Genomic DNA, 26,926 nt, shown 5'->3' on the forward strand with positions numbered 1-26,926 from the left:
TCAGAATAAATGGTTACAAAATATTCAAATTCCTGTCACCAGACTGGGAGTTAAGGTTGAGGAGGTGTCCCCGGAAGCTCAGAGGGATTGGAGCTTGGGCCTAGGAAGTTGGAAGTTTCAGGGAGGGACACAGAAATGACAGATTTTAAAAACATGATGAAGCAGACAGATAAAAGACAGCAAGAAGTGGGTGTCTCAGACACTTAAGGCTTGCAACTACAGGGAGACAGAGTCCCATCTTTGGAGAACGATTCCTGGATATAGGAAAACATGCAGTTTTCCTCAACAGACTGTACATAACAGTTCTCAGAGCAAGGAGAGAATTAGGGAGGATGGTTGGTTGATAAGTATAACCCCTAGGCTATGCTAAAATCAACGCTACTTCTCCCATTGGCGCTCAATCATTTGCTCTTCTGAATGCATGCCTTCCAGATGATCTTGCCTGTGACCTTACCCTGTTGGGAAAGAGGGTGCACCTTCCTGCTGGCCTGGGGCATCCACGTGACAGACAGCAAAGTGCTGGGTGATCTCTTGCATATCTTCAAAGTTAAAGAATGCATTGAAACAGGATTTATCTGCAAGAGTAAAAATACACATAAGTCACATGTTCTCTGTCTCTGCCCGATTTTCAACAGACTGTACATAAAAGTCCTTTCCATTTCTCTCCAGTTTTCCTTGACTCAATTAATTCCATACCATCGCCTCTTTCACTCCTTTTCCCCCCTTTTCATCACTGTTCTACTAAAAGGAGGTGTCTGAACGATGTGATTTAAGCGGCCCTAAAGGCTGAACACCAGACATCTCAGTGATCTGAAAAAAACAATGAATTCTCAATTCTACACAATGTCTACAAAATAGAAACCAATTCTGGTATTGCACGAAATAATCGTGCATCCATATGTTATCATTTCTCATGCACCTTATTCCTCCATCTGACACAGAGACACTGACTATATTCCAAGAACCTGGCTAGAGTAAATACCCTGCATTGCTTAGATTCATCATGTGGAAGACTGTCTCTTGGCAAAATTGCTGGGATGTAGAGAGGGGCTGCTGCTTCAATTTTTACCCAATTAGTATAACTGTTTAAATCTTCTCATGCAAAAGAGGTTACAAAAGCTTCAGCACTAGACTACAGCCTCAAATGTAGGCCACCTTAGAAAGCTAGAGAAGCATGGGACAAAACAAGTACAGACTCTGAGCCTGTGGCTAGGGCCAGAATCTTATACGACCATCTAGAAAAGTCCACTTAAAATCACTGATGACAGGCCACAGAAGAATACTTTTATTAATTCATCAAAGAGCTCACAAGTTAAGTTCAAACTTAGGATTTTCTAACTTGAAATATGAAAAAAAACAAAGTAGTATAGATTTAAACAAAATAAAGAACTGATTTCAGTTCTACCTTTTTTTTTTTAAAGAGACACACTTTATTTTTTATTTTTAAAGTAATCTCTATGCCTAATGTGGGGCTCAAACTCACAACTCCTAGATCAAGAACTGCAAGCTTTACCAACAAGCCAACCAGGCGTCCCTCAGTTCTACTCTCTTAACCAGTTCATCCTTTAGCAGTTAAGACACAAAGATGAGATATAATTCCAGTATCCCCCAAACACATTCTACTGACCAGTTCCTAGACAACTTAATTCTGCCATTAACATGTGTAGCAATGAGGAAGGGAAGGATTAGACAGAAAAGAAAAAAACCTGTGCTGTTAGAATACTGGGATTTCTTCTTTTTAAAAATAAATACGCAAAGATCAAGTGTTAAAAAGGGAAGGTATAAAATCAAATACATACGATTGAGGCCAATGTCATGGTATGTCAGAATAACTGGTCTGTTTCCCTTTGGTAGGCCTCTGATGGTGACATGGACCACACCGTGAGTTGTTTCTATGTCATGTTCCTGTAACAAGAGAATGTATGGTCTCAGCAAAGGCAGAATGAACTTCCCAGGTGGCCGAAGTTCCACATGATACCTATTTACTGCTATTTCCCACTTGCTGGGGTGGGACACATCACCGGACTTAAGCCATACCAGAGAGATGTTATAGTATACAGAATATTCCCACTTTCTAATTCCTTCCAGATAAACACACAAACGAGGGAAGAAATATACTGTCTCAACCATAAATTTCATATCTTAAGTGAGGGCAGTCAGAGATCTGTTAAGAATACACTTGCAAGGGGCTATGAAAAGGAGAACAGCAAGCTGGGTAAGAGGCCAGTAAGACTTGGGGGGAAGAAAAGTTAAGGAAGCAGAAGATAAGGAGCTGCTAGGTTTCAGAGCCTCTAAACTGATGTTCAGCAACTGATAAATTCAGTAGACATCTGTTAATGCCTCTGCCTAATACCTTTTCCCCTCTGGCTGGTGCTGTCCTTTATCATCCATGTATTACAGGAGTGGCTCTTGGCTGCCATGTTTGTAGAAGTAACCTTATGGTCATGGCTTTCTGGAGACAGGCAGGTATCTGGTCCATGCTGGGTATGCATCCTTCCCTGAGAATTTGTAATTGGGATTAAGATTTTATCCTTTGGCCTGGTTTTCTCTTGAAAAGAGAAGCAAGGGGCGCCTGGGTGGCTCAGTGGGTTAAAGCCTCTGCTTTCCACTCAGGTCATGATCCCAGGGTCCTGGGATCGAGCCCCGCCCGGCATCGCATGGGGCTCTCTGCTCAGCAGGGAGCCTCCTCCTCTCTCTCTGCCTGCCTCTCTGCCTACTTGGGATCTCTGTCTGTCAAATAAATAAATAAAATCTTAAAAAAAAAAAAAGAGAGAAGCAAACTTGGGATATTTTATTAATTTCTGAGACATTCCTGGATTGTGTCTGGTTTAAGCTATCTTGGGTGGACTTATTCCCTGCACCCCCAAAGAATCCTAATCAAGGCAATGAGTAGTTTAACATGTAGTTAGAACAGAACTCAGGAACTAAATAAAGCTGGAACAAGATGCAACTGGAGCTGCTGGGACCAGCACTAAGAGTAACTTGGTAGGAAAAAAGGGAACTGTAGAAAAATCACTGAGATTTATTCTAGTCCTCTTTGATGTCTGTATTTCTCAAAAGTAAAAAATTACCATGTCTAGCCTAGTGATTTTCTGCTGATGAAGTCCTCACCTATCTCAGAGAGTCTGATAGTAGTTAGAGTAAGATTAATTCTTTCGATAAGAATCCCAACAAAGGCAAAGGGCTTCCAACTTAATTTCTTATCTAATTATGAACCTCATCAGAACTTTGGTCTCTTCTCTGATGTGTGGCATGAAATAATCATGGGCTAATTCAGTATCAGCGTATTTCAAATTATAGGCCCCAGGCTGGAGCAGATAATCTCTATCAAATCAAACTATGAATGGCTATTTCTATGATTCTCTATTTCTGCTACCTTCTATTCCAGCCTGTTTAGAAGGCTTGGAAAGGGGATATAAGAAATGAAGGAAAGAATCGGATACTTCGAACTGGCTATGAAAGAAAGTATAGGGTTTGGATGGGAGGAATATAAAGGAAAAAATTCCAGTTACTGTACAAGCATTTCTCTTACAGTAACAGCAGACTTACCATAATAGCAGACTTACCAAGGAAGGCTCCCCACCCCCCTGCCCCACCTCTTCCACTAGCAGGTTCCTTCACTAAACAACTAGTTATTGAATCCCTACTACCAGACCCTGGATTGCGGTCTGGGGATAAAACAGTGAACAGGAGAGTTGTGATCCCTGTTCTCCCAGAGATTATGTTCTAGACAGGATGGCAGGTCATGAACACACAAATCAAACCCACCCATAATAATAGCATGTGGTAAGTGCTAGGAAAGTAATAGGAAACTGTGATAGAAAATAGGGAAAAAAGACATTAACTCTATTAGTAGTCAGGAAAGTGCAAATTAAATTTAATGAGATGCCATTTCACATATGTCAGAATGGCAAAATTTTTAAGTCAGATAACACCAAGTGTTGACTGAGATACAGAGAAATAAGAACTCTCATACAGGGCGCCTGGGTGGCTCAGTGGGTTAATGCCTCAGCCTTCGGCTCAGGTCATGATCTCAGGGTCCTGGGATCAAGTCCCGCATTGGACTCTCTGCTCAGCCAGGAGCCTGCTTCCTCCTCTCTCTCTGCCTTCCTCTCTGCCTACTTGTGATTTCTCTCTGTCAAATAAATAAATAAAATCTTAAAAAAGGAAAAAAAAAAAAAAGAACTCTCATACACTGCTGGCAGGCATGGAAACTGGAGCAAGTACTCTGGAGAACAATTTCGCAATGTCTAGTAAAGTTAAGAGGTGTCTACCCTATATTCTCAAACATGGTCATACACACAAAAAGATACACATTAAGGCATATATCGTAGCCTTATTTATAATGTCAAAAAAGTTGGAAATAGCCTAAATGTCAATAGGAAAACTGAGAAATTATGAAATATTCATAAAATGAAATACAAATTAAAATGAATGAACTGCAACTACAAGCATTAATAGACAGAAAATCTTGAAAATATAATGCTAAGTAGAAAAGGAGAAGGGTATGTATATACCACTCAATGCAGATTTTTAAAAAAGCAACACTATATAGATTACATATTTACATACATATATTTCAAGTATAAAAACTTGGAGAAGGAATGTTCCCGAACTTTGAGATTTTGTTTCCTTTTGGGAGGTGACAGATTCAGAAAGGGAATTCAAGGAGGCTTTGATCCCTCTCATATTCTACTACCTTCTCTCCTTCTCCCATGTTTTACTTCTTGAGAGAGAAAAGGAATGAAGAGGGAGAAACTGGCTTCTGCCAGATGGGTGACATTACAAGAGAACCCAAGTTGAAGAGAATGTCCAACAATCTGTCAGCTTGCCAGAGCCTTCATTCTGTCATATATAAATCTTCAGTAGAGTTTTACTAAAATACTCCAGCTTGGCCTTAGCTGTGGTACTGAGGATGGAGGGGAAAATACAGTTAACGCTTGGCCCTCAGGCTAGCAGGACCTCCCAAGGCCAGGTAATTGATGAAGAGAGCATGTAGGGGAGTTGAGTGGGGCAGAGGATAGTGAGCTATCAGGGAAGTTCAGGAGAAGGATGATGAAAAGAGTGATATAACAAATGGGATAAAACACACACACACACACACACACACACACACACTCTGTATAAGCAGATGAGGGAACAAGGCAAAGTAACTACTCTGTCATCATCTCATAATCTGAAGAAATTCATAGTTAAAACTGGATCCCTATAAGATTTCAACCTTTTAGGGAGATCTCAGCCCCTACCTCCCCATTATAAGCCCTCAAATTGTATAATGACCAAAGTATTCATGGGCCACTCCTGGGCCCTATTGGTCAATCTGGTTGCCCTATTTGGAGCAACACTTGTTTGTCAGTGTCTCACATAGTTTCTCTTCATTTTCAAAGTATGTGTATGTAAATGTTCTTAGTAGAATAAAAAATACGAAATAGGAGACATCACCTCCACATGGACTCGCAAATATATCCTTTGTGACTCTGTGTCTGAATAGCTGGAAGAACTCTCCATCTAGAGATGAGTATGCAGAGACCCTAGCTCTGGTCAGGCAGTTGCAGGGGTGATGCTGCTGCCACCTTTCTGCTTTAGTCAATGATCCTCTGTTTCACAGGCTCTTTTTCTAATTACCTCACCCTTCACTCCAGCATTCTAGAGAGTGTGACTACACAATGAGAGCCTGTGGTCAAGGGACAAAGCCCAAGTAGTGTCTAACAGGCTCTGGTCACAGATCTTTCCCAGCACTCTGATTATTTACCATCTCCAAAGCTACGTACTTCTTGAACATGATCTCTTTATTCTCCAGGCTATAAAATGACCTGAAATCATATTGGTCCCCTCTTCATCCTGGACTGCCTCTCCCTCTTAATCAAAAATGTAACTTTCGGGGTGCCTGGGTGGCTCAGTGAGTTAAAGCCAATGCCTTTGGCTCAGGTCATGATCCCAGGGTCCTGGGATCAAGCCCGGCATCATTGGGCTCTCTGCTCAGCAGGGAGCCTGTTCCCCCACCCCCACTGGCTCTCCGCCTACTTGTGGATCTCTGTCAAATAAATAAAAATCTTTAAAAAAAAATGTAACTTTCAAACAAAATGTCTTTTAAAGAATTTAAGAGTTTATGGGGGTGTGGGGGATGGGTTAAACAGGTGATGGGGATTAAGGAGTGCACTTGTAATGAGCACCTAGTGATATATGAATTGTTGAATCACTTTATTGCACACCTGAAACTAATAAAACACTGTGTTAACTGGAGTTTAAAACTTACAAAAAAAAGAAAAATTTAAGGGTTTGGGATATTGCCATTATTATTATTATTTTTTTTTTTTGAAGATTTATTTATTTGAGAGAGAGAAAGGGGTTGGGGAGAGGAACAGAGGGAGAGGCACAGAGAAAATCTTGTGCAGACTCTGTGCTGAGCACAGGGCCTGACTGGGCCAGATCTCATGACCTTGAGATCATGACCTGAGACAAAACCAAGAGTTGGGTTTTGAGTGACTATTTTATAATAAATTTTCACCTTTTTTCTGAGTCCTCTTCCCTCAGCTAAATGTGTTGTTACCAGAATTACACAATCTGACTTATCTCTCTGAACTCAGTTAATTTTTTTTTTTTAATTTTATTTATTTGACAGAGAGAGAGAGATCACAAATAGTCAGGGAGGCAGAAGCAGGGAGGCAGAAGCAGGCTCCCCGCCGAGCGGAGAGCCCGATGTGGGGCTCGATCCCAGGACCCTGAGATCATGACCTGAGCCAAAGGCAGAGGCTTTAACCCACTGAGCCACTCAGGCACCCCCGAACTCAGTTAATTTTTGATCACTTCATGCCCTTATCAGTCTGAAATAGTTGTATAACACTCCTGAAAATGCCAACATTTTTGTTAGCATGAAATGTTATTCTGTTTCTAATAAGCAGACTACTTATAAGCCTCGGGTACAGTTTTTGTTATCAGATAGGAGTTTTTGATAAAATACCTCTACTACTACCTCTATTTGATATAGTACCACTACACCTCTCTGCAGTGGTATAAGGTTCATTTGCATAACCTCATTTACTCCCATAGTAAAAGAATCTGCCTCCAGGATTACTCAGTCTTCTGCCTATCAACAGATCACCTTTTCCTTTTTAAAGTTCCATGACACCTTTCCCTGACTCTAGTTTCAGCTCTCTCCCTCCTACCTCTTACCTCTTTTAGCCCAGTTCAGTCAATACTCTTGCAGACTATTTCTACTGTTACTTTTCAACCACCCACAACTCTCGGACTTCTCACAAATCATGTTCTTCATCTGAAAATCTCTTTTACAATATGTCAGCACATATCTTTACTTCCTTCAAAGCCAACTCCCGTATCTTCCTCACATAGCCTTAGTTAACAATGAGAAGACAAAAGAGTGAATGGTTATTTAACCCACATGCAATAGCCCAGAACACTGACTCTCTAAGTAGAAAAGACAAGGTAGGAGCGGGCTGAGACCTGGCCAATTTAAACACCCTACCTTCTGGCCACTCACCGTCATCCAAAAATGTACATGTGACCCAAACTAAGCCAACAACAATCCACCACTGGACGTTTCCCTAGAGTTACAGGTAAAGATCTTCTCTTAAGTCATGAGGCTGCTAAACCGAAGAATGTGGGTTTGGGGAAGTTGGCAGGCATTGTGCCCATGATATGACAGAGCTCCTTAGGGAAATAAAACCTTCTAGTGACAGGGGGAAAGGGAAATGAGAATGGGGTGCTGATAAAAAGGACCTTTGTTTTTCCTGTAAGATTCTTTAGGTGACTTAATAAAGTCACCTATATCCTTAAGACTTAAACCTCTCTCCCTTGCCCATGCCCACAAACAACTATGATGAAATCAAACCAAAAAAGGTGGGCCATCTCAAGGGGAGGAAATGTGAAGAAAGGCCACCAGAAAGGAAAAGCACAAGGTAGAAGGGTAAGCCAGCAATAATTCCAGCTTTCCTGAGGGTGGAGAGTGTATACAAAGGAAGCAGGGACAAGAGACTGAAAGACTAGGGCCACATTCACATCCTTCAAGGCCAGGGAAGAACATGGAGCTGGTCAAGCTTTCTAACACAGAATGGAGCAGCTAACTGAATCCCAGATCTCTCCAAACACCTCTTTTCTGTGGAAAGAACATTCAGAATACTTATTTCCCATAATTCTTATTTTGTAACAATGCCCATTCAACAAGTGATCTGTAGAAGTTTAAAGCTATTTAATGATTAATGCAATGCAGTGTCAATTAGATGTACTTCCTGAGGTCTTTTTATCTGTTGTAGCTTTTTCTTTTTCTTTTCATGACCTCAGGTATGTCACCCAGTAAATTGCAGTAGTGGTACCAGGAATAAAAATGTAAGGATTTTTTAACGTTTCAAAAAGAAAGAGTTTAGGGGCGCCTGGGTGGCTCAGTGGATTAAGCCGCTGCCTTCGGCTCGGGTCATGATCTCAGGGTCCTGGGATCGAGCCCCGCATCGGGCTCTCTGCTCCGCGGGGAGCCTGCTTCCTCCTCTCTCTCTGCCTGCCTCTCTGCCTACTTGTGATCTCTCTCTCTCTGTCAAATAAATAAATAAAATCTTTAAAAAAAAAAAAAAGAAAGAGTTTAAAGTTGTTTAAACCCGTTTAGAAGAGGCAGTCACATACATACATTTGAAATGCAGTACTAAATACCAGTCCTCACAGCTGGGTTCTATAAATCAGTCCTCTCAACAGCTACTGCAATTAAACAGCTATTATGAAATTACTCAGCCCTTGGCCATGCCTGGATTATTCTAGGAGCAAGAACTCCATTCTTGTGAGTTCACTATATTATTAGCCTCTTCCACAAGAATGGTATATCCTGGCAGACGGCAGCTTTCACTATCCATTAATACTTACTGAGTACCCCTCTGGTAGAAGTGGAAGACAATTTGATAAGATATGCCAAGAGCCCTAAATATGCTCATTCCAAGAATCCATCTAAGGAAATATTCTAAAGTGTGGATAAAATTCATGCACGACAATGTTCAGTGAACTGAACATATTATAAGTGATCTAATTTCCAAAAATAATGGGATAGTTAAGTTATGGTATAGCCAATGAGGAAATAATAGGCATCCATCAGAAATTTTGTTTATGAGTGTTTTAAAATAATGTAGAAAAAAAATAAAATGATATAGAAATGAGATTGTATTCTGATATATTATGTCAGAAAAGGAGACACAATGGTACATCCAGTTTGACAACTACATAAACTTAAAAATTACTTTTATAAAAATTATATATACAGACACAAATCTATCTTACCACTAAACATTAATATAGTTGTCCCTGGATTATAGGATTATGAGTTTTTTCCCCTAGTTTTTTATAAAACTAGTTTTTAAAAAACTAGTTTTTTAAAACTGTGTTTTCCAAATATTCAACTATGAGCATGTATTCTTTTAATACACCAGAACATACAAGTAAAAACTGGAAAGAAATATAATAAAATATGGTTATCTCTAGGTAGGATGATAGGCAACCTGTATCTTCATACTTTTCTGAATTTTCTAAATTTATTTCTGATGATACATAAGTATTTTTAAATTTTTTTAAGATTTTATTTTTAAGTAATCCCTACACCCAACGTGGGGCTTGAACTCACAACCCCAAGTCAAGAGTCATATGTTCTACCGACTGAGCCAGACAGATGCCCCAAGATAGTTATTTTTAAAAGCAATATATCATATATACTGCGATAGCATCTGTCTCAGCTCTAATTCCAAACCTTGAAACAAATCTCACAAGGAGAGGAGGATTAAGCAGCACTGATGTAGATAAATGGACAATAAGCCTGCTGATCCACTGTTTCAACTGGCAGTAGGCTGTTTTTTCCTTCTCATCAATCCTAAGCATGTCACCTTTAACTGCCCCTTCCCACATTATCTTACATCTAAATATAACTGCCGTTTGCCTCAGGGGAGCTAAATATCAATGAAGTCACTTAGGATGATCAAAGAACCACGAGAAATTGTAAACCTTTTTTTTTTTTTAAAGTAAGCTCTAGGCACACCATGGAGCTAGAACTCCCAACCCTGAGATCAATAGTCACAGGCTTGGGGCGCCTGGGTGGCTCAGTGGGTTAAAGCCTCTACCTTTGGCTCAGGTCATGATCCCAGGGTCCTGGGATCGAGCCCCGCATCAGGCTCTCTGCTCAGCGGGGAGCCTGTTTCCTTCTCTCTCTCTCTCTGCCTGCCTCTCTGCCTACTTGTGATCTCTGTCTGTCAAATAAATAAATAAAATCTTAAAAAAAAAAAAAAATTCACAGGCTCCACCAACTGAGCCAGGAAGGTGCACTGAGAAACGGTAAACTTCTGATTACAGTTTCAATTATTGGGGGTGGGGGGAGCACACACTTGACTGGTAAAGAAAATAGAGGAAAAAAGGTGATTTAGACTGAAGTTGTGAGCTTGGTTGATGATTCTAAGATAACTTCCCAGGGACATCATCAAATATGCCTTAAAGATTTTTCTAGGCAAGACAGAGATCAGAAGGAAGCCCTGATTAAATGGCTTCAGGTAATATGATGCCACGGTTATAATAATGGTCAACACCAATGCCAATGCTGAATGCTTTTCCATTTAGTGACAATGCCGGCTTTGGATCTGCTGTTTTGTCTCCTAAGAAAGCCCAATAGTTTCTGGGACGTCTTCAGGAAACCAGGACATTCTAGACTTCTCACATCACAGTTCCTAGCTCTTGGGCCTTCTATCAACCTGTTGCTAGATTCCTGACCCAGTGGTCCCAGTCTCCTGAATATCACATAAGCCTTTAACAAAGAGACAGACAAGAATGGTTGTAGAAGAGCACTCGTAGATGCCTGCCAGAAGGAGGAAAAAAGAACGGTCTATGATTTTTTTCTTCTTTATTATTACATTTTTTAAAGATTTTATTATTTATTTGACAGAGAGCACAAGCATGGAGAGTGGATGAGAGAGAAGCAGTCTCCCCGCTGAGCAGGGAGCCCAATGCGGGACTCCATCCCAGGACCCTAAGGTCATGACCTGAGCTGAAGGCAGTCACTTAACCAGCTGAGACACCCAGGAGCCCCTTTTTTCTTTAGAGCACAAAGTGCCTATACATTCAAAACCTGTGACAGACAGTGACAAACACTCAACACTGTTCTATCAGGATTGAACTAAAACATAGATTTCACAAGACCAGAACACGTTACTATATTAAGGCTTAAGTTTTTGTCAGATTTAAAAAAATATATTTTTTTATTTAAGTAATCTCTACACTCAACGTGGGGCTTAAACCCATGATCTGTGATCAAAAGTCACACACTCTTCTGACTGAGCCAGCCAGGTGCCCTTGTCAGAATATTTTTAAGCCTCAAATTAAAAAAAAAAACAAAAAACATTCATAATTACATTTTTTTAAAGGATTTTATTTATTCATTTGAGAGACAGAGAAAGCACAAGCAGGGGGAGAGGCAGAGTGACAGGGAGAAGCAGACTCCCCACTGAGCTGGAAGCCCAACATATGGCTTGATCCCAGGACCTAGAGATCATGACCTGAGCCAAAGGCAGATGCTCAACCATCTAAGCCACTCAGGTGCCCCCAAAATTATATTTCTAAAGCTAAATTTCATTTATATCTAAGGATATTTATGAAAAAATCATAAAGGATACATACAAATACCAACCCAAGTGAAATAACAAGTAATTTTGATTTACTTTTTTTTTCTTTCTTATTTTTCAGTGAGTATGTACTTGGTTTTTTTGTTTTTTGTTTTAAGATTTTATTTAGGGGCGCCTGGGTGGCTAAATTGTTGGTGTCTGCATTCCATTCAGGTCATGGTCCTGGGGTCCTGGAGCACACACACACACACACACACACACACACACACATCTCTTTTATTTATTTGACAGAGACAGCAAGAGAGGGAACACAAGCAGGGGGAGGGGGAGCAGGTGAAGCAGTCTCCCAAAAGAAGCAGGAGAAGCAGGGAGCCCAATGTGGGGCCTGATCCCAGGACCCCTGGATCAAGACTGGAGTGGATGGCAGACACCTAAAGACTGAGCCACCCAGGAGCCCCAGTGAGCATTTTTTTAAAAAGATTTATTTATTTATTTTAGAGGGAGAAAGACAGAGCGTGTGGGGGGAGGGGCAAAGGAGGAGAGAGAGAATCCTAAGTAGAATCCCCACTGAGTGTGGAGCCCAATGCGGGGCTCCATCCAAGAAACCTGAGATCACAACCTCAGCTGAAATCAAAAGTCAGATGCCAAACTGACTGAGCCACCCAGGCACCCTGAGCCTGAAATTTTTTATATGTAATTTTTCTTTTTTGGGGGGAGGAGGTACTCAATTTGGTGATAATCAATGCTTCTATGCTTTTTTTTTTTTTTTTAGATTTTTGTGTGTGTGTGTGTGAGAGGGCATGCATGTGCACAGGAATTGGTGGGGAGGCGTAGAGGGAGACGCAGATTCCCCACCAACCAGGGAGGATAATGTGGGACTTGATCACAGGACCCTAGGTTCATGACCTGAGCTGAAGACAGACACTTAACTGACTGAGCCACTTAGGCACGCCACTTTAATACTTTTAAGTAGAAGTATACATATACTATTTCTGGAATTCTTCACCTTGAATTTTACTGTTATACTCTCTCAAATGATCTCCTTCTAGGTAAATTATATCAGTTATTAACAATAGTCAAATTCAACTGGTTGAACCTAAATCCAAACCATAACTGAAGTTAGATCATATTAAAAACAAGTAAACCCAAACTTAACTGCCACCACTTATCCAAAAATGACTTATTTCTTGAGTAAAGGACCTACAGCAAGTGATTCTTTCACAGCAAGAGGTGTTTGACACCGGGATTCAGCAATCTGTAACAATGCTATGAACCTGCTCCTTATAAAAATAAGTTACATCTGTTCTGTTAAAGCACTTCAGCTAATTGAAGAACAACTCAAATCAACTCTTTAAAACTTCTCAGTTCTAGGGGCGCCTGGGTGGCTCAGTGGGTTAAGCCTCTGCCTTTGGTTCAGGTGATGATCTCAGGGTCCTAGGATCGAGCCTTGCATCAGGCTCTCCGCTCAGCAGGTGAGCCTGCTTCCCCCCCTCTTTCTCTGCCTGCCTCTCTGCCTACTTGTGATCTTTCTCTCTGTCAAATAAATAAAAATCTTTAAAAAAACAAAAAACCCAATAAAAAAAACTTCTCAGTTCTAGACATTTCCACGTTGGAAAGAACAGGCTACAGATCCAGGAAGAATGGGGTTTTGCAACTGCAATTCTACCCAATGGCAAGTTATGAAACCTAATTCTCAATTTCCTCATCTGTAAAACAAAGATAATAAAAACCATCTTGTGACAGTGCTCTAAGAACTGGAGATGATTTATGTTTACTATCTATATATAGTAGGTACCTAATACGGTATCATGATATAACTGGTTTAGTTCTTCCTTTCAATTCTAATGCTATAGAGACTCCACTGTACTTAATATAAAAATGCACATCTAAAAATAACTATCTGGAGGCATCTGGATGGCTCAGTCAGTTAAGCATCTGCTTTCAGCTTAGATCATGATCCCAAGGTCCTGGGATCGAGCCCCGTGTTGGGCTCTTTGCTTCTCCCTCTCCCTCTGCTTGTTGCTTTTTGCCTGCTTGTGCTCCCTCTCAATCAAATAAATATAACTATTTGCCTGTGGGTGCCTGAGTGGCTCAGTCGGTTGAGCTGTGCCTTCGGTTGGGGTTCACGATCCTGGGGTCCTGGGATTGAGCCCCTCATCAGGCTCCCTGCTCAGCAGGGAATCTACTTCTCCCTCTCCCTCTGCTCATGCCCTCTCTCAAGTAAATAAATAAAATCTTAAAAATAAAATAAAATAAAAATAACTATCTGCCTATGCATGTACATGTTGGCTGAATCCTGGAAGCAAGGAAGTTGGTTTTCTAGCACCTCCCTTTCCTGCCCAGTACTTTAAGTCTACTTCATGTTGCTTCTAATAGTCACTACTATGACATCCATCCTCAAAATAGGAGAGTCAGGCTGCATGGGCTTATAAGGTTCTCATTTCCATGTACTCATTCCTTCCTCCCATTTCTTTCAGGGCCAGTCAGTAGATAAAATAGGCAGATAGAGACATGCTCATTCATTTTATTGATTTTCAAACTGGCAACAGAGATATAGACAAAAGCAACTAGGAAGAACCGTATCATTTAATTAAATCCTAATTAGCCAAGTTGAATTTTGCATCTGCAAGCATAAAGCCAAAGGAAACCTGCATTTTGTATTACTAATGCTTACTTAATTTCTCTTTTTCTCTTAGAAAAAAATTTTGTTGGGAGGCCTAACTGGCTCAAAGGAGCATGCAACTCTTCATCTTGGGGTCATGAGTTCGAGCCCCATTGGGTGTTGAGATTACTTAAATAAATAAAACTTAAAAAAAAGAGGGCGCCTGGGTGGCTCAGTGGGTTAAAGCCTCTGCCTTCGGCTCAGGTCATGATCCCAGGATCCTGGGATCGAGCCCCACATCAGGCTCTCTGCTCGGCAGGGAGCCTCCCTCCCCCTCTCTCTGTGCCTGCTTCTCTGCCTACTTGTGATTTCTGTCTGTCAAATAAATAAAATCTTAAAAAAAAAAAAGTACTTAAAAAAAAAGATAAGAAAAAGATTTTGTTGGTAAGTCTCCCCTCCAAACTGTCCCCACCCCACCATCTCCACAGTGAAGTGACAACCCTCCATTTAACACCTGTGACTGAGGTTTCCAGTATCATTTGAGGAGAGGAGATCTAATCACAAAGTGACAGTTCAACCCAGTAACCTACAACCATAAAACAGGCACCTGGCAGGCAATTTTTGAACACGACAGCAAATCATTTTAAATGAACTTGATCCAATGATCAAAAGAACACGAAGGAGTTATGATTAGCTATGAAGAGAGATCCACTTCTACAGGCCACCAGGACAGGGAGGGAAGCACTGCAGAGATCCTGTACACAGCCCCGCTTTGGTGCTTGTACAGTCCTTACCTGACAGTCAAAGTCCTGGAAGTTTCGTGTACCAGTCTGTCAACAGAAGGCAGAAAACACAGTCAGTTTCCCCATGTGGCTTCCCCAAATGTGCAGCAAATTCAGTTCACAGTGCAAGCAGTGCACGTGCAGCCTCTTGGTTGCCATAAAACTAAAACGGTTCTCATCAAAAGGCTTCAGAGGCAGGGTGGGCTCCTAACATATGTTAGTAAAAGGTGAGGTTACACTTTGGCAGACTTTGTGTGAAGATAAAGGAAAGGAACCCTGTTGCCCAATAGTTTGTAGCTTTCTGCTTCCCTACCTAAAGACGGCAATGAGAACTTGTGGGAAGAGGGTAAAACATGGATTAGAGTCCTAGAGTACACTCACAACCACCTAGGAAGTACCTGGAAAAAATGGGATTGAAGGCCAATCCTGAGAGGAACATAGAAGGTAGGAGCCAGGGTACCCAGAACCAGGAATTAAAGGATCAAGGAGCAAAAAAAGATACAGATGGATGAAAAATGGAAGACTTATAAATTTTTTCTTTTTTTAAGATTTAAAAAATTTATTTGTCAGAGAAAGAGAGAGCACAAACAGGAGGAGTGGCAGGCAAAGGGAGAAGCCGGCTCCCGAATGAGCAAGGAGCCTGATGTGGCCCTTGATCCCAGGATCTGGGATGATGACCTCAGCCAAAAACAGATGCTTAACTGACTGAGCCACCCAGGCATCCCAGAAGACTCATAAATTTAACAAGGGAAAAGGGCAATGTCACTGAAGGAGGGAAAGACAGACAAAACTGGATTCCCAATACGCTGGCATATCTGTTCATCCTGTGAAATAGCTGACAGGAAAAAGGACAAGTCACTGAGTCATTTAAAAGGTAGAACACAGTCAAAAGACCCAAGAAGAATTCACCAAGCTTCTAAAAAGAGATTATATCACAGTAATGTCTGATTGAAAAAAAAAAAAATCAATGGCAATGACTCAGAGGCATTTTTTTGTACCATTTTACATCCCAGAGCTGCAAACTATATGACCTAGGAGTATATAAAAAGAATAATGAATGATGTGTTTTAGAGGGAAAAAACCATTGACCTGATCTTTCATAAAGTAAATGCTCCTCCTCTGGAAAATAGCTTTTCATTATTTAAAAATCATGCTACCATAACATATTCCATTCTGTCTAGAATGGCTTCCAGTAGAACTGCTACTGGGCACCTTCCCAAAAGCTGCCCCTCCAGACAGGATCTAGATATCTGATCCCAAAGGAGTGTGAAGCACTCCCACACCCCTTCAAGAAGATCCTCTTAGAAGCAGTTTTGTATCGGGGTGTCTCAATGGCATAACTGGTTGGACAGTCAACTTGGTTTCAGCTCAGGTCATGATCTCGGAGTTGTGATATGAAGCCCTACATTGGGCTCTGTGCTCAGAGTGGAGTCTGCTTAAGACTCTTCCTCTTCCTCTGCCCCTCCCCCACATCTAGGATAAATAAATAAATCAGAAAGAGAGAGAGAGAGAAAGGAAGGAAGGAAGGAAGGAAGGAAGAAAGAAAGAGAGAGAGAGAAAGGAAGGAAGGAAAGAAGAAAGAAAAAGTGAGTTCTGTATCATACTCTACACTCCTGGCAGGACAAAACAGAGAGGTTAAAAAAAATTTTAAGCCTAGTACATTAAACACACACATACATGCGCACACACTCCAAATATACAAGCTGTCCTTTCCATAAGAGTAACTAGCAGAACCAACTGAGATGATCTAGAGTGCCATTAGTCACAAGTAACAACTAAAATTTATTAAAACAAAAAAATCCAGTTTCTCAGTCACATTACTCACATTTCAAGTGCTCAACAGACACATGTGGTTAGTACCTATTGTATTATTGGGCAGTGCAAATACAGAAAGATTCTGAAAGAATAAGGCTATGGATGAACACATCCTTGTTTCTCTGTAAGTGGCAGTAAAACCATAATAGATTACCAATCACAGAGAGAGGAGGTGGCACTAAGAACAGCAAAGAGGGTGGTAGAGACTGCTAGTCTGAAATATTATTCCTGGCATGAAACCAAGTTCACAAAATAAAGTCTGATGCAGTCACAGCATGCAAGGAAACCATGCAGATGGGACCATACAGCACATCTTCAAAGAATGCTGCCATTGGCAAAAGGATTATCAGGTTCCATGACTCCCACTAGTCTCACACAATACTTAAGAACTCTTTCAGAGAAGTCATTTCTAGTTAGACTGTGAGAAGTAAAAAGAAGGGCCCTCACATGGACTAGGGTAGATGGTTTCAGTAGGATATGGTCATTCAGTGAAAATAAATTAAGATACAAATAGTCTTTACACTTTGACCTCAACTACATGAATATGTATCAAAAGACTGGCAGAAAAACACCAAAACATTAACAACAGCAACTATTTCTCAATGGAGAGATAATGATTATAATTTTCTTTAATCTTCTCTAAAATGAGCAAGTACCTCCCTTTTTGTAACTAGAAACTAGAAAAAAAAAAAAGATTTGGTATGGTACAAAAAATATGTTTGTAACTTGGTATTTTGTAATATAAGATTTAAAGATTCACTTAATCACTTGAGAAATAATGAATAATAATGTAAAAAAAAAAAAAGATCATATTAGGGGGCATCTGGGTGGCTCAGTTGTTAAGCATCTGCCTTCAGCTCAGGTCATGGTCCCAGGGTCCTGGGATCAAGCTGCACATTGGGCTCCCTGCTCAGCAGAGAGCCTGCTTCTCCCTCTCCCACTGCTTGTGCTCCCTCTCTCACTGTGTCTCTCTCTCTGTTAAATAAATAAAATCTTAAAAAAAAAAAAAAGATCATATTAGGGCTTCGTTCCTTTAGAGATTATTTAGAAAGATTAGAGAAAATCACTCTAGACGGACCTAAAATCTTGGTCATAAAATAGACAGACACAAATTCTGATGAGCTATTTGGGAAGCAGCTGTCATTATATGCATGAGTTCTCCTTCCTCACAACCATATGATCACAGTTATGAGGCATTCTGTGAGTTCCTAAAGCCTGAGAGGAGCACAAAGCCTCTGAAATACTAAAAGCAGGAAGAGGCAATTCTCTCCAGAAATCAAAGCCACTCTTCTTTGTTAAGTATCTAGCAAAAAACAACTATATGCTCTTTATCCAACATACACAGCTAGACTCCCAGAGAAAAGGTAATAATAATTGGATGAAGATTATCTAACACCTCTTTACTTTAATTCCAGTATAATTAATATACAGTGTTGTATTAGCTTCGGGTATACAATGTAGTGATTCAACAATTCTCTACATTCCTCAGTGTAACACTTAATGTTGTTTTAATTTGTCTTCTTTTTTTAAGTAGGCTCCATACCCAGCATGGAACCCAACCCAGGACTTGAACTCACAACGCTGACATCAAGATCTGAGCTGAGATCAAGAGTCGTATGTGTAACCAACTGAGACACCCAGGTGTCCCTGCTGCTGTTGTTTTTAAGACATGCCAGACAGTCTTAAAGAACGGCTTCAAGCTTCTCGAGTGATCATCTCAGAGAAAGGATATGATAAGGTCTGTCGGACAGTATTTGGCATCCAGAGTGTCTGAATGGAGATCATTAGCTGGACCCCACTGGGTCCACTCTGGACTTACTAAAATTTAATACTATTCACTGGGTGTATCCGAGAAGGAGAAAGAATTCACTGGAGACTCACCTATCTCTGGTATTTGAGGTACATGGTTACACTCTAACAAAACTTCTGCAACGTTTCCAGTTCTGGGTGTTTTTTTTTTCTGTCTATCCATTTTGAAGATACCAGTAATTCCATGTTCAGAGAGATTCTTGCACTAAGCAGATTTAATTAGCAGAAAGGGATTCAAGCGGGAAATTAAAGTCATAGAATAATTTGGGGAAAGACAGAAAAAAGAATAAGTCAATAAAAAAGATATATTTTTACTGTAAGTTATAGTCAAGGTAGAAGCCAGCCAAGGGCAGTATTTCCTGGTGCAGCCTCAGAGCCAAATGTAGAAGGTAAATGAAGCAGCTCAAGAAGGTAAATTTAAAAGAAGTCATTCTCTCAAATACAAGCCTGGAGAATAAGCAAGAAGCAACTAAGAATAGATCAATGAATAAAGTATGAAAAGAAGGGATGGGGGAGGCATTAAAAAACAAGTAATTGCTAGGGAGAAGAGAAATGTAGTTTCCCAACATGAGATCTAGTCAAGAGGCATATGTAGTTTCAAAAGACAGAAAACAACAGATATAAAGAAAGGCAAGATGTGTAAAATCTTAGAACTAACTACTAATTGAAAAAGATTTGAGGTAAATCTACTACCTCTTCTGTGAACTTAACCTGTCTGATTTATCACTCTATCCCCAGTCCTGGTACGTCGTAAATGCAGTAAACATCATTTTATAATGATTATAAGCATCTCAAAATTGAGATACTCAATTTAAGTTAGGAAATGAATACTAGGGGTGCTTGGGTGGCTCAGTTGGTTAAGCCACTGCCTCTGACTCAGGTCATGATACTGGAGCCCTGGAATCAAGTCCCATATCAGACTTCCCCTACTCTGCAGGGAGCCTGCTTCTCCCTCTCCCTCTCCCCCTGCTTATGTTCTCTCTCTCTCTGTCAAATAAATAAATAAAATCTTTTAAAAAAAGAGAAATGAATGCCAAAGTTACATGCAATTGATATGGTAGGAACTAAAGTGGAAAGGAGTTGTTACAACAGTAAAAATTTTAGAAACAGGGGCGCCTGGGTGGCTCAGTGGTTTAAGCCACTGCCTTCGGCTCAGATCATGATCTCAGGGTCCTGGGATCGAGTCCCGCATCAGGCTCTCTGCTTGGCAGGGAGCCTGCTTCCCTCTCACTCTCTCTGCCTGCCTCTCTGCCTACTTGTGATCTCTCTCTGTCAAATAAATAAATAAAATCTTAAAAAAAAAAAAGATTAAAAAAAATTTTAGAAACAAGCTGATTTAAAAAAAAATGTCAAACAGAATAAGAAATGGCATTTTTAGTAACAAAAGACAATAATCCTTACCAATAGAAAGTGGAAAGATAAGGAACTGTATAAGCAGAAGAGTTAAAAAGGCCTAGAAAATACTTTTTCTTTGTTGATAAAGATTAATATAATCAACACAGATTAATAATCTATGTTTTACAATCATTAGTAAACTGTTTTAAAATAGAAATCTGTTCAAACTGATAAGCCAAATTTAAAATTATATATATATATACACACACATATACATATACTTATATACATAAACTTACATATACCCACATAAACACTCGTGTATATATATACACTCGTGTATATACCATATCGTGTATATATATACACGAGTGTTTATGTGGGTATATGTGTATATATATTTAGAGCATCTACATTATTACCTTCAAAAAATACTAATTAAGAAACAGATTTCATAAGGAAATTTGTAAAGAGGTCAGATACTTGGATAAAACTATCTACAATCAGATAATCATCTGCAGACTGCGGAAAAAGTACAATTTCAACTCCAAAATAACCTCTCCTCTAAACTAACATACTATCAGGCTAACAACATGTGTCACTGACTGCCTGCACTAAAAACTTCCATGGCTAAGGCTTCTTCCACCATCTCCTGCTGATCTTGTAGCTGGTTGACAGTGTTTTGACGCAGTGGCACCATTACTTGCTTGGGAACTCACTTCCTGCTCTAGTCCCATCTAAGCCATTTCTGACCATATGGGACGATTACTTCTTAGCACATTAAGGGACACCCTCCAGGGCACAGTAGATGTAGCACTTCACAGATAACATTCGTTAATGAAAATATCAGTAACTGTTTTCAAAATTAAAGAAAAAAAAAGGCCGGGGCGCCTGGGTGGCTCAGTGGGTTAAGCCGCTGCCTTCGGCTCAGGTCATGATCTCAGGGTCCTGGGATCGAGTCCCGCATCAGGCTCTCTGCTCAGCAGGGAGCCTGCTTCCCTCCCTCTCTCTCTCTCTCTGCCTGCCTCTCTATCTACTTGTGATCTCTGTCTGTCAAATAAATAAATAAAATCTTTAAAAAAAAAAAAAAAAGAAAAGAAAAAAAAAAGGCCTTGGCACTAACCCCTTTGGCTCTTTCTGCTGTCCTGAAAGTTACAAAAATGCTCACCCACAGCTTCTCCCTCCTCTCTCCTCTGCTTACATTTCCAGGTACTAGTAGAACCCAAAAACTTAAACTGCAGTAGGGTCTATCTCACTATCTATTTTAACAACCAGGAATAAGTAAATAACTTGTTTCTATTCTCCCCACTAGTTATTCCCCTCCTTGATATTTCCTTGATTCTGTAGAAGCCAATGGTGGCCTTCTACTTACTTCGTCAAGACTGCCCTTTGGCTTTCACTAGGCCCAGTATTTTTTGTACCATACCAAATCCTTTTTTCCTGGTTTTCTTTTCTCTTTCTTTTTCTTTTTTTAAGATTTTATTTATTTCTTTGACACACAGAGAGAGAGAGCACCAAGCAGGCAGAGGGAGAGGAAGACAAGCAGACTCACTCTCTGCTGAGCAGATAGGTGGATGTGGGGCTCGAACCCAGGACCCAGGATCATGACCTGAGCCAAAGACAGACGCTTAACTGAGTGGAACCACCCAGGTGCCCTCTTTTCTGGTTTTCTAATTATAAAAAGGAAGGTAGTTGCTCATTGTAGAGAAGTAAAAAGAAAACTATAATCATCTGTCATCTCTCTACCAACAAACAGCTGCTATCATTTTTCTGCTAGTCTTTTCTGACATGTATTTTAATGTAGTTGAGGTCAGGGAAAAGGAAGCACTAACTGGTCAACTCTCTTATTATAAGGTTTGTTAGTTGAGGAAGCTGGAATAACCAGCTCCAGGAGGCAGCAGATGGTGGGAAGAGGCCTAAACTCCCTGATCTGGGTTGAAGTCAACAGATATGGGTACTAGTCTTGGCTTCACTACCTTACTAGACACTAATCCTGGATAAGTCATATAACCACTTTGTGTAAGTGGTTATATGACTTATATACCTTATATGACTTATATACCCTTACCTGTAAAATGGGGTTAAAATAACTCCATTTTAAGTACTTTAAACCTTTAATGATTTATTTCATTTCATAGGAGGTTGGGAGATTTAAGGAGAAGATAATATTTGTGAAAATGCACTAAAAATAGTTAAATGGTATTTTAAAAAAAATCAGTTCATATGTCTGTACAATTTCTGCCCCCCAAAACAAAGATAAGTGCTGGCAGTTGCATCTTTTCATCACTGGAGCCAAAACAAGCATGGCAAAATTACCCACTTCTTCACAAATCTGAGCCACAGACAAAATTACCAGTACGCTAAAATTAAATGGGAAAAGTACCAACAAATGACAAGAGATGAGTTAACATAAGCCTCGCTTAAAGCTATTTTGAGAATGCTTCCTTATAGTCATCTCAGGACAAATCTCTCCATAATAGGTTGGGTCTAGACTTCCTCCAGCGCCCTGAAGCCTGGAAGGGTACGGCAATGGCTTCTGGATAAGAGAATATCTATAAGAATGGACAAAAAGATGAAGTGAACTGATACATGTTTCAACAGGGCAAGCCACAGAGGTGATGGGGTCAGCATAGTGGAAAGGCCTCAGGTATTAGGATAGGACAGACCTGGTTTCAGTCCTGACTCTGCCACACACTGACAGGGCAAGTCAGTTTTTCAGTCAGATTTTCTTCTTCTTCTAAATGAAGAATAATACTATGTACTTCAAATGAATCCTCTTTTGATTAAAAGAGAGAAGGTAGGTAAAACACCTGGCACATAAGAGTGCTTAATAAATAATAGCAGGCTAGGCAAAAACAAAACAAAACAAAACAAAAAAAACACAACTCCTCCCAAACAAACAACTTTAAGACTTCTATTCAAATATTCAAATTTGGAAGCCTATCCCCTATAGTAGTGGTTCTCAAATGGGGAGACTCTGCCCCCAGGGGGCATCTGACAATGTCTGGAGACATTTTTGGTTGTCACAACTGAGAGATGCTGACACCTAGTGGGTGAGACCCAGGATGCTGCTAAACATCCTACAACGTGCATGACAGTCCAGCCCCAAACCGAGAAGTCCTGCTCTACAGCAAGCATTCTTTGGTACTCAATCCAAGTAAGACACTTCACCTTTCTCACCCTTAGTTTTCTCACCAGCAGTATGGGAACAAACTGATCTGTGCTCCCTATACCACTGGACTACTGCGGGATTAAACAGAATAACTGATAAAGGACATTGCCAATATACCATCACACCTTTCACAATGAATGCAGAAGCACACACTTGCTGGGCAAAGAGAGCAGTACTCTTGTATTGAGGCAGGGGGACAATACGGGGTGTAACTCTTTGTCTGGCAATGCCGCCATCCAAAGAGGACCTCTTCCCAATCTTCTTCTACAAAGCTGGGCTGGAGCTGGAGAGCTCTCATGAATAGTGAGGGAATAGGAACATGTCTCAGGGAGAGAGACGGAGCATGGAAAGTGGGTAGGAACACCATAGGCCTATCAAAGAGGAACTAACAGATGTTAGGAAGTGAGACATTGACTGCTTGGTGTCTTAGACTGCTTGGGATGACTGAGGGGCTTAAATAAGAGAAATTTATTTTCTGACTGTTCTGGAGGATGGAAGTTCAAGATCAAGATTCCAGCAGGGTTTGGTTTCTGGTGAGAGCTCACTTCCCAGCTTGCAGATGGCTACCACCTTGCTGTGTCCTCATGTGGGAGGCCAGTATGTGTGAGAGAGAGATAGCACTCTTCCTTGTGAACAAGGCCACCAATTCTATCGGATTCAAGCTCCAATTCTACCCTATGACCTCATTTAACCTTAACCACTTCTAAGGGCCCTATCTCCAAAACAGTCACATAGAGGGTGATATGTGAGTTTGGGGAGAGGAGAGGTGCACAATTCAATCCACACCACTTGGGCACACTTCAGACGCAGCCAAGGCATCACCGTGGCCTCAAGAAAGAAGGACCCAGGAATTAATTCACTGCTTTTCTATGGTCAGATTCACTTAATCTTTCCTTTTCCAGCTGTCTTTTCTATGAGGTATGCGGTCAATTAACTCCTGCAGCTCTTTCATGTAGGTGCCTACTCAGGCATCCTGTGAATTTCCAGGGACCAGGAAGGATCCTCCTCCTATTTGTGCCCCAGTCCTCAAAGATCAGGTCATGCATTTCCAACAATGACTAACCAGTCACTTGAGGCATGGTTCTCAACTTCATGATTTTTTAAAAAAGCTCAACCATACCCTAGACCAATTCAGTCAGAATCTTTGTGGAGAATCTCTACGAAAAGTCATTGGTGATTTTTAAATTTCCCCAAGTAATTCCAAAAAGCAGCCAAAGTTGAAGACTCCACTGATCATAGAAAGGTATGTATATGTCCCATCTCCCTCTCCTCGAATTCCAATTCAGTTGGTGTACAGTGGGACCCTGTATTCTGTATTTTTAAAACAATTACCCATCTGATTCTAACAATCAGCCAGGTTTAGGATAGATTACTACCTTCCTGAAGCTAAACTGCCTAATCCCACCTATAACTATTCATCTCTGTGGCTATACATAAGCTCTACAGATGCAGATTTTATTTCCTTCCTCCTTCTTGTGGCACACCATTTTGGGGACAGCCCTTCACATGCACCAAAGGCAATAAAGGAGGAGAGAGTTTTCTGAAAACATGAGGGAAAGCAGCAAGAAAAACCAAATGGGGGCTAAAAAAAGTGTGTGCAGCTTCAGGAGGGAGAAAGCAAAAACTAGTGAAAGATAAAGGAAAGGGTCGGAATGTAGGTAGAGAGATGAGGTCACGGGAGTAAAAATGGGCCAGGCAGGATTCAATAGCGAATTAATAAACATACAGTAAATCTACAGCCCCAGAAGTTATAGGTGGGCCTTTGGGCAAAAAAAGATAAGGGCAACAGTATCTTCTGGTGTAGCACCCCTATTCCAACCTCATCCATCTTTACTCTTACTTTTTATCAATATTTTTCTTTCTTATTTTTTTTTAAAGATTTTATTCATTTATTTGACAGAGAAAGACACAGTGAGAGAGGGAACAAAAGCAGGGAGCAACAGGGGAGAGGGAGAAGCAGGCTCCCCGCCCTGAGTAGGGAGCCCGATGCGGGGCTCAATCCCAGGACCTTGGGATCATGACCCAAGCTGAAGGCAGATGCCTAACAACTGAGCCACCCAGGTGCCCCTATCAATACTTTTCTCAGGGAAGAATGCCATGGGTTCATTCACACCAAGCTACAAGAGCATTTTAAGAGGGGCAATGACAATAAACCCAAAGCACAGGGTAGAAAAGAGGGAATTTCAGGCACATTTACTGAATGGGGAGGGACACCTACCATCATACCACTCCTCCCTGAATCCTGGTGGCTGTGAACTATGCTGCTCACTGTTCTCTAACACTAGCATAAAAATGGGGTATATTATCAACATCCACAGATACCGATGGAAACCTCAAAGTTGACAGAAAGGTCACATCACAGATTTGAAAAACTTTAGGGAAAGTTTTGCAGCCTATATACATCACCAGCCATGGATGTTCATTTTTCTTATAGAAATTGAAAGTCAGGCACTTGGACTCTAAGTCAAACCTTTCTCTTATACTTTCTGTGTAACTCTGTCGCATTATTTTTTCCTGTACCATCTCTATCAGTAAAACAGGAAAATCTCAAGGATAACTTGATTGAATTTGGTCCATGGGAGCAAAAGTAGGAGGAAAGAAAAAAGGAAGGAAAGACATCAAAAACAGTGTTAAAAACATATTATTTAAATATTTCCTTCATAGAAAAGCTAAATATGTTTTGAATTAGCTACTATTCAGAAAATATAGAAAATTAATCAATCACAGAAAAAAAGACATATATATTTTAGTGAAAACAGTGTGCTCTTTACCTTATCATTTAGAAGTGGTTTGATCTCTGTGAGTTGAACATCCTGAAGTTCATCCATGAGGACAGATGAGAGCAGCGGATTCTCAAGAATAAATCAATAACTCTGAAACAGAAGAAAATGAAGTAAAGAAAGAGGCTTAAACTAGAAGTTGAAAACATAATAGTCTCACTATATCCATTCATTCAAATGCTAGAGCTTAGTATGTGTCATACACTGCTCAGGATGCTGAAGACAAAGGAAACTAAATAGTCAAGGCCAACAGACTTTAAAGTGATCTCTGCCTCCTATTCCTATTCATACCCTTGGATAACCCCCTTCCCCACCACTGAGGGTGGGTGGGACCCCTGGCTTGCTTTTAACCAAAATGGCAAGTGATGGAATGTACACAAGTAGCTGTATATGATGATATTATATAATATTTTAACATCCGTCTTGCTGAAAAACACACTTTCCTTTGCTAGCTTTGAAGAAGCTGGCATGTTGTGAAAGGGCCACATGGCAGGGAACTGAGGACAGTCTCCAACCAAAAGAGTAAGAAACTAAGACCTTCAGTCTAACGACTTGCAAAAACTGACTGCTGCCAATAACCACGTGAGCTGGAAGTAGATCGTTCCTCAATCAAACTTCAGATGAGAAAATAGCCCTGACCAACAACTTCTACTTACAGACTTGCACAAGACCTGGTAAACGCATGCCAGATTCCCAACCCCAAGATACTGTCAGGTAATAAATGTGTGTTGTGTGTTGTTCTAAGTAAGTTTGTGGCAGTATTTTTTTTTTTATTAATACAATAGTCTTTGCCCTTCTGGAGTGTCCAGTTTAGTTACTGAAGATGTATAACTAAGAGAACAACATGCTCAATGTTATGCTTCAGGAAACAACAGTTTGGGAGGAAGGATTAAGAGGGAAACAAAAATTGAAGGCTAACGCTAGGATGAGGCCCTGATTAAGGAATGAGAATGAAAGAGGGAGATGAGGGGCACCTGGGTGGCTCAGTGGGTTAAGCCTCTGCCTTCAGCTCAGGTCATGATCTCAGGGTCTTGGGATCG

At 40.6% G+C, this 26,926-nt stretch overlaps 1 protein-coding gene across 6 annotated transcripts in view; it reads right to left on the reverse strand.

The window, feature by feature from the left end:
* NDRG3 (NDRG family member 3) overlaps positions 1 to 26,926 on the reverse strand; it is a 77,593-nt gene that overhangs the window by 32,667 nt on the left and 18,000 nt on the right. For 5 of the 6 annotated variants that reach the window (XM_045981723.1, XM_045981719.1, XM_045981721.1 and 2 more), the window contains exons 2-5: positions 25,878 to 25,979; positions 14,988 to 15,023; positions 1,800 to 1,905; positions 455 to 575 (exon numbers count right to left, since the gene is read on the reverse strand). In XM_045981723.1, the coding sequence (XP_045837679.1) occupies positions 455 to 575; positions 1,800 to 1,905; positions 14,988 to 15,023; positions 25,878 to 25,934 (320 nt within the window). In that variant the 5' untranslated portion in view covers positions 25,935 to 25,979. The remainder of the gene's footprint in view (positions 1 to 454; positions 576 to 1,799; positions 1,906 to 14,987; positions 15,024 to 25,877; positions 25,980 to 26,926) is intronic. The other variant, XM_045981722.1, reaches the window with a different exon arrangement.

Source organism: Meles meles, chromosome 16 (genome assembly GCF_922984935.1).
Source record: "Meles meles chromosome 16, mMelMel3.1 paternal haplotype, whole genome shotgun sequence".
In the NCBI taxonomy this organism is placed as follows: domain Eukaryota; kingdom Metazoa; phylum Chordata; class Mammalia; order Carnivora; family Mustelidae; genus Meles; species Meles meles.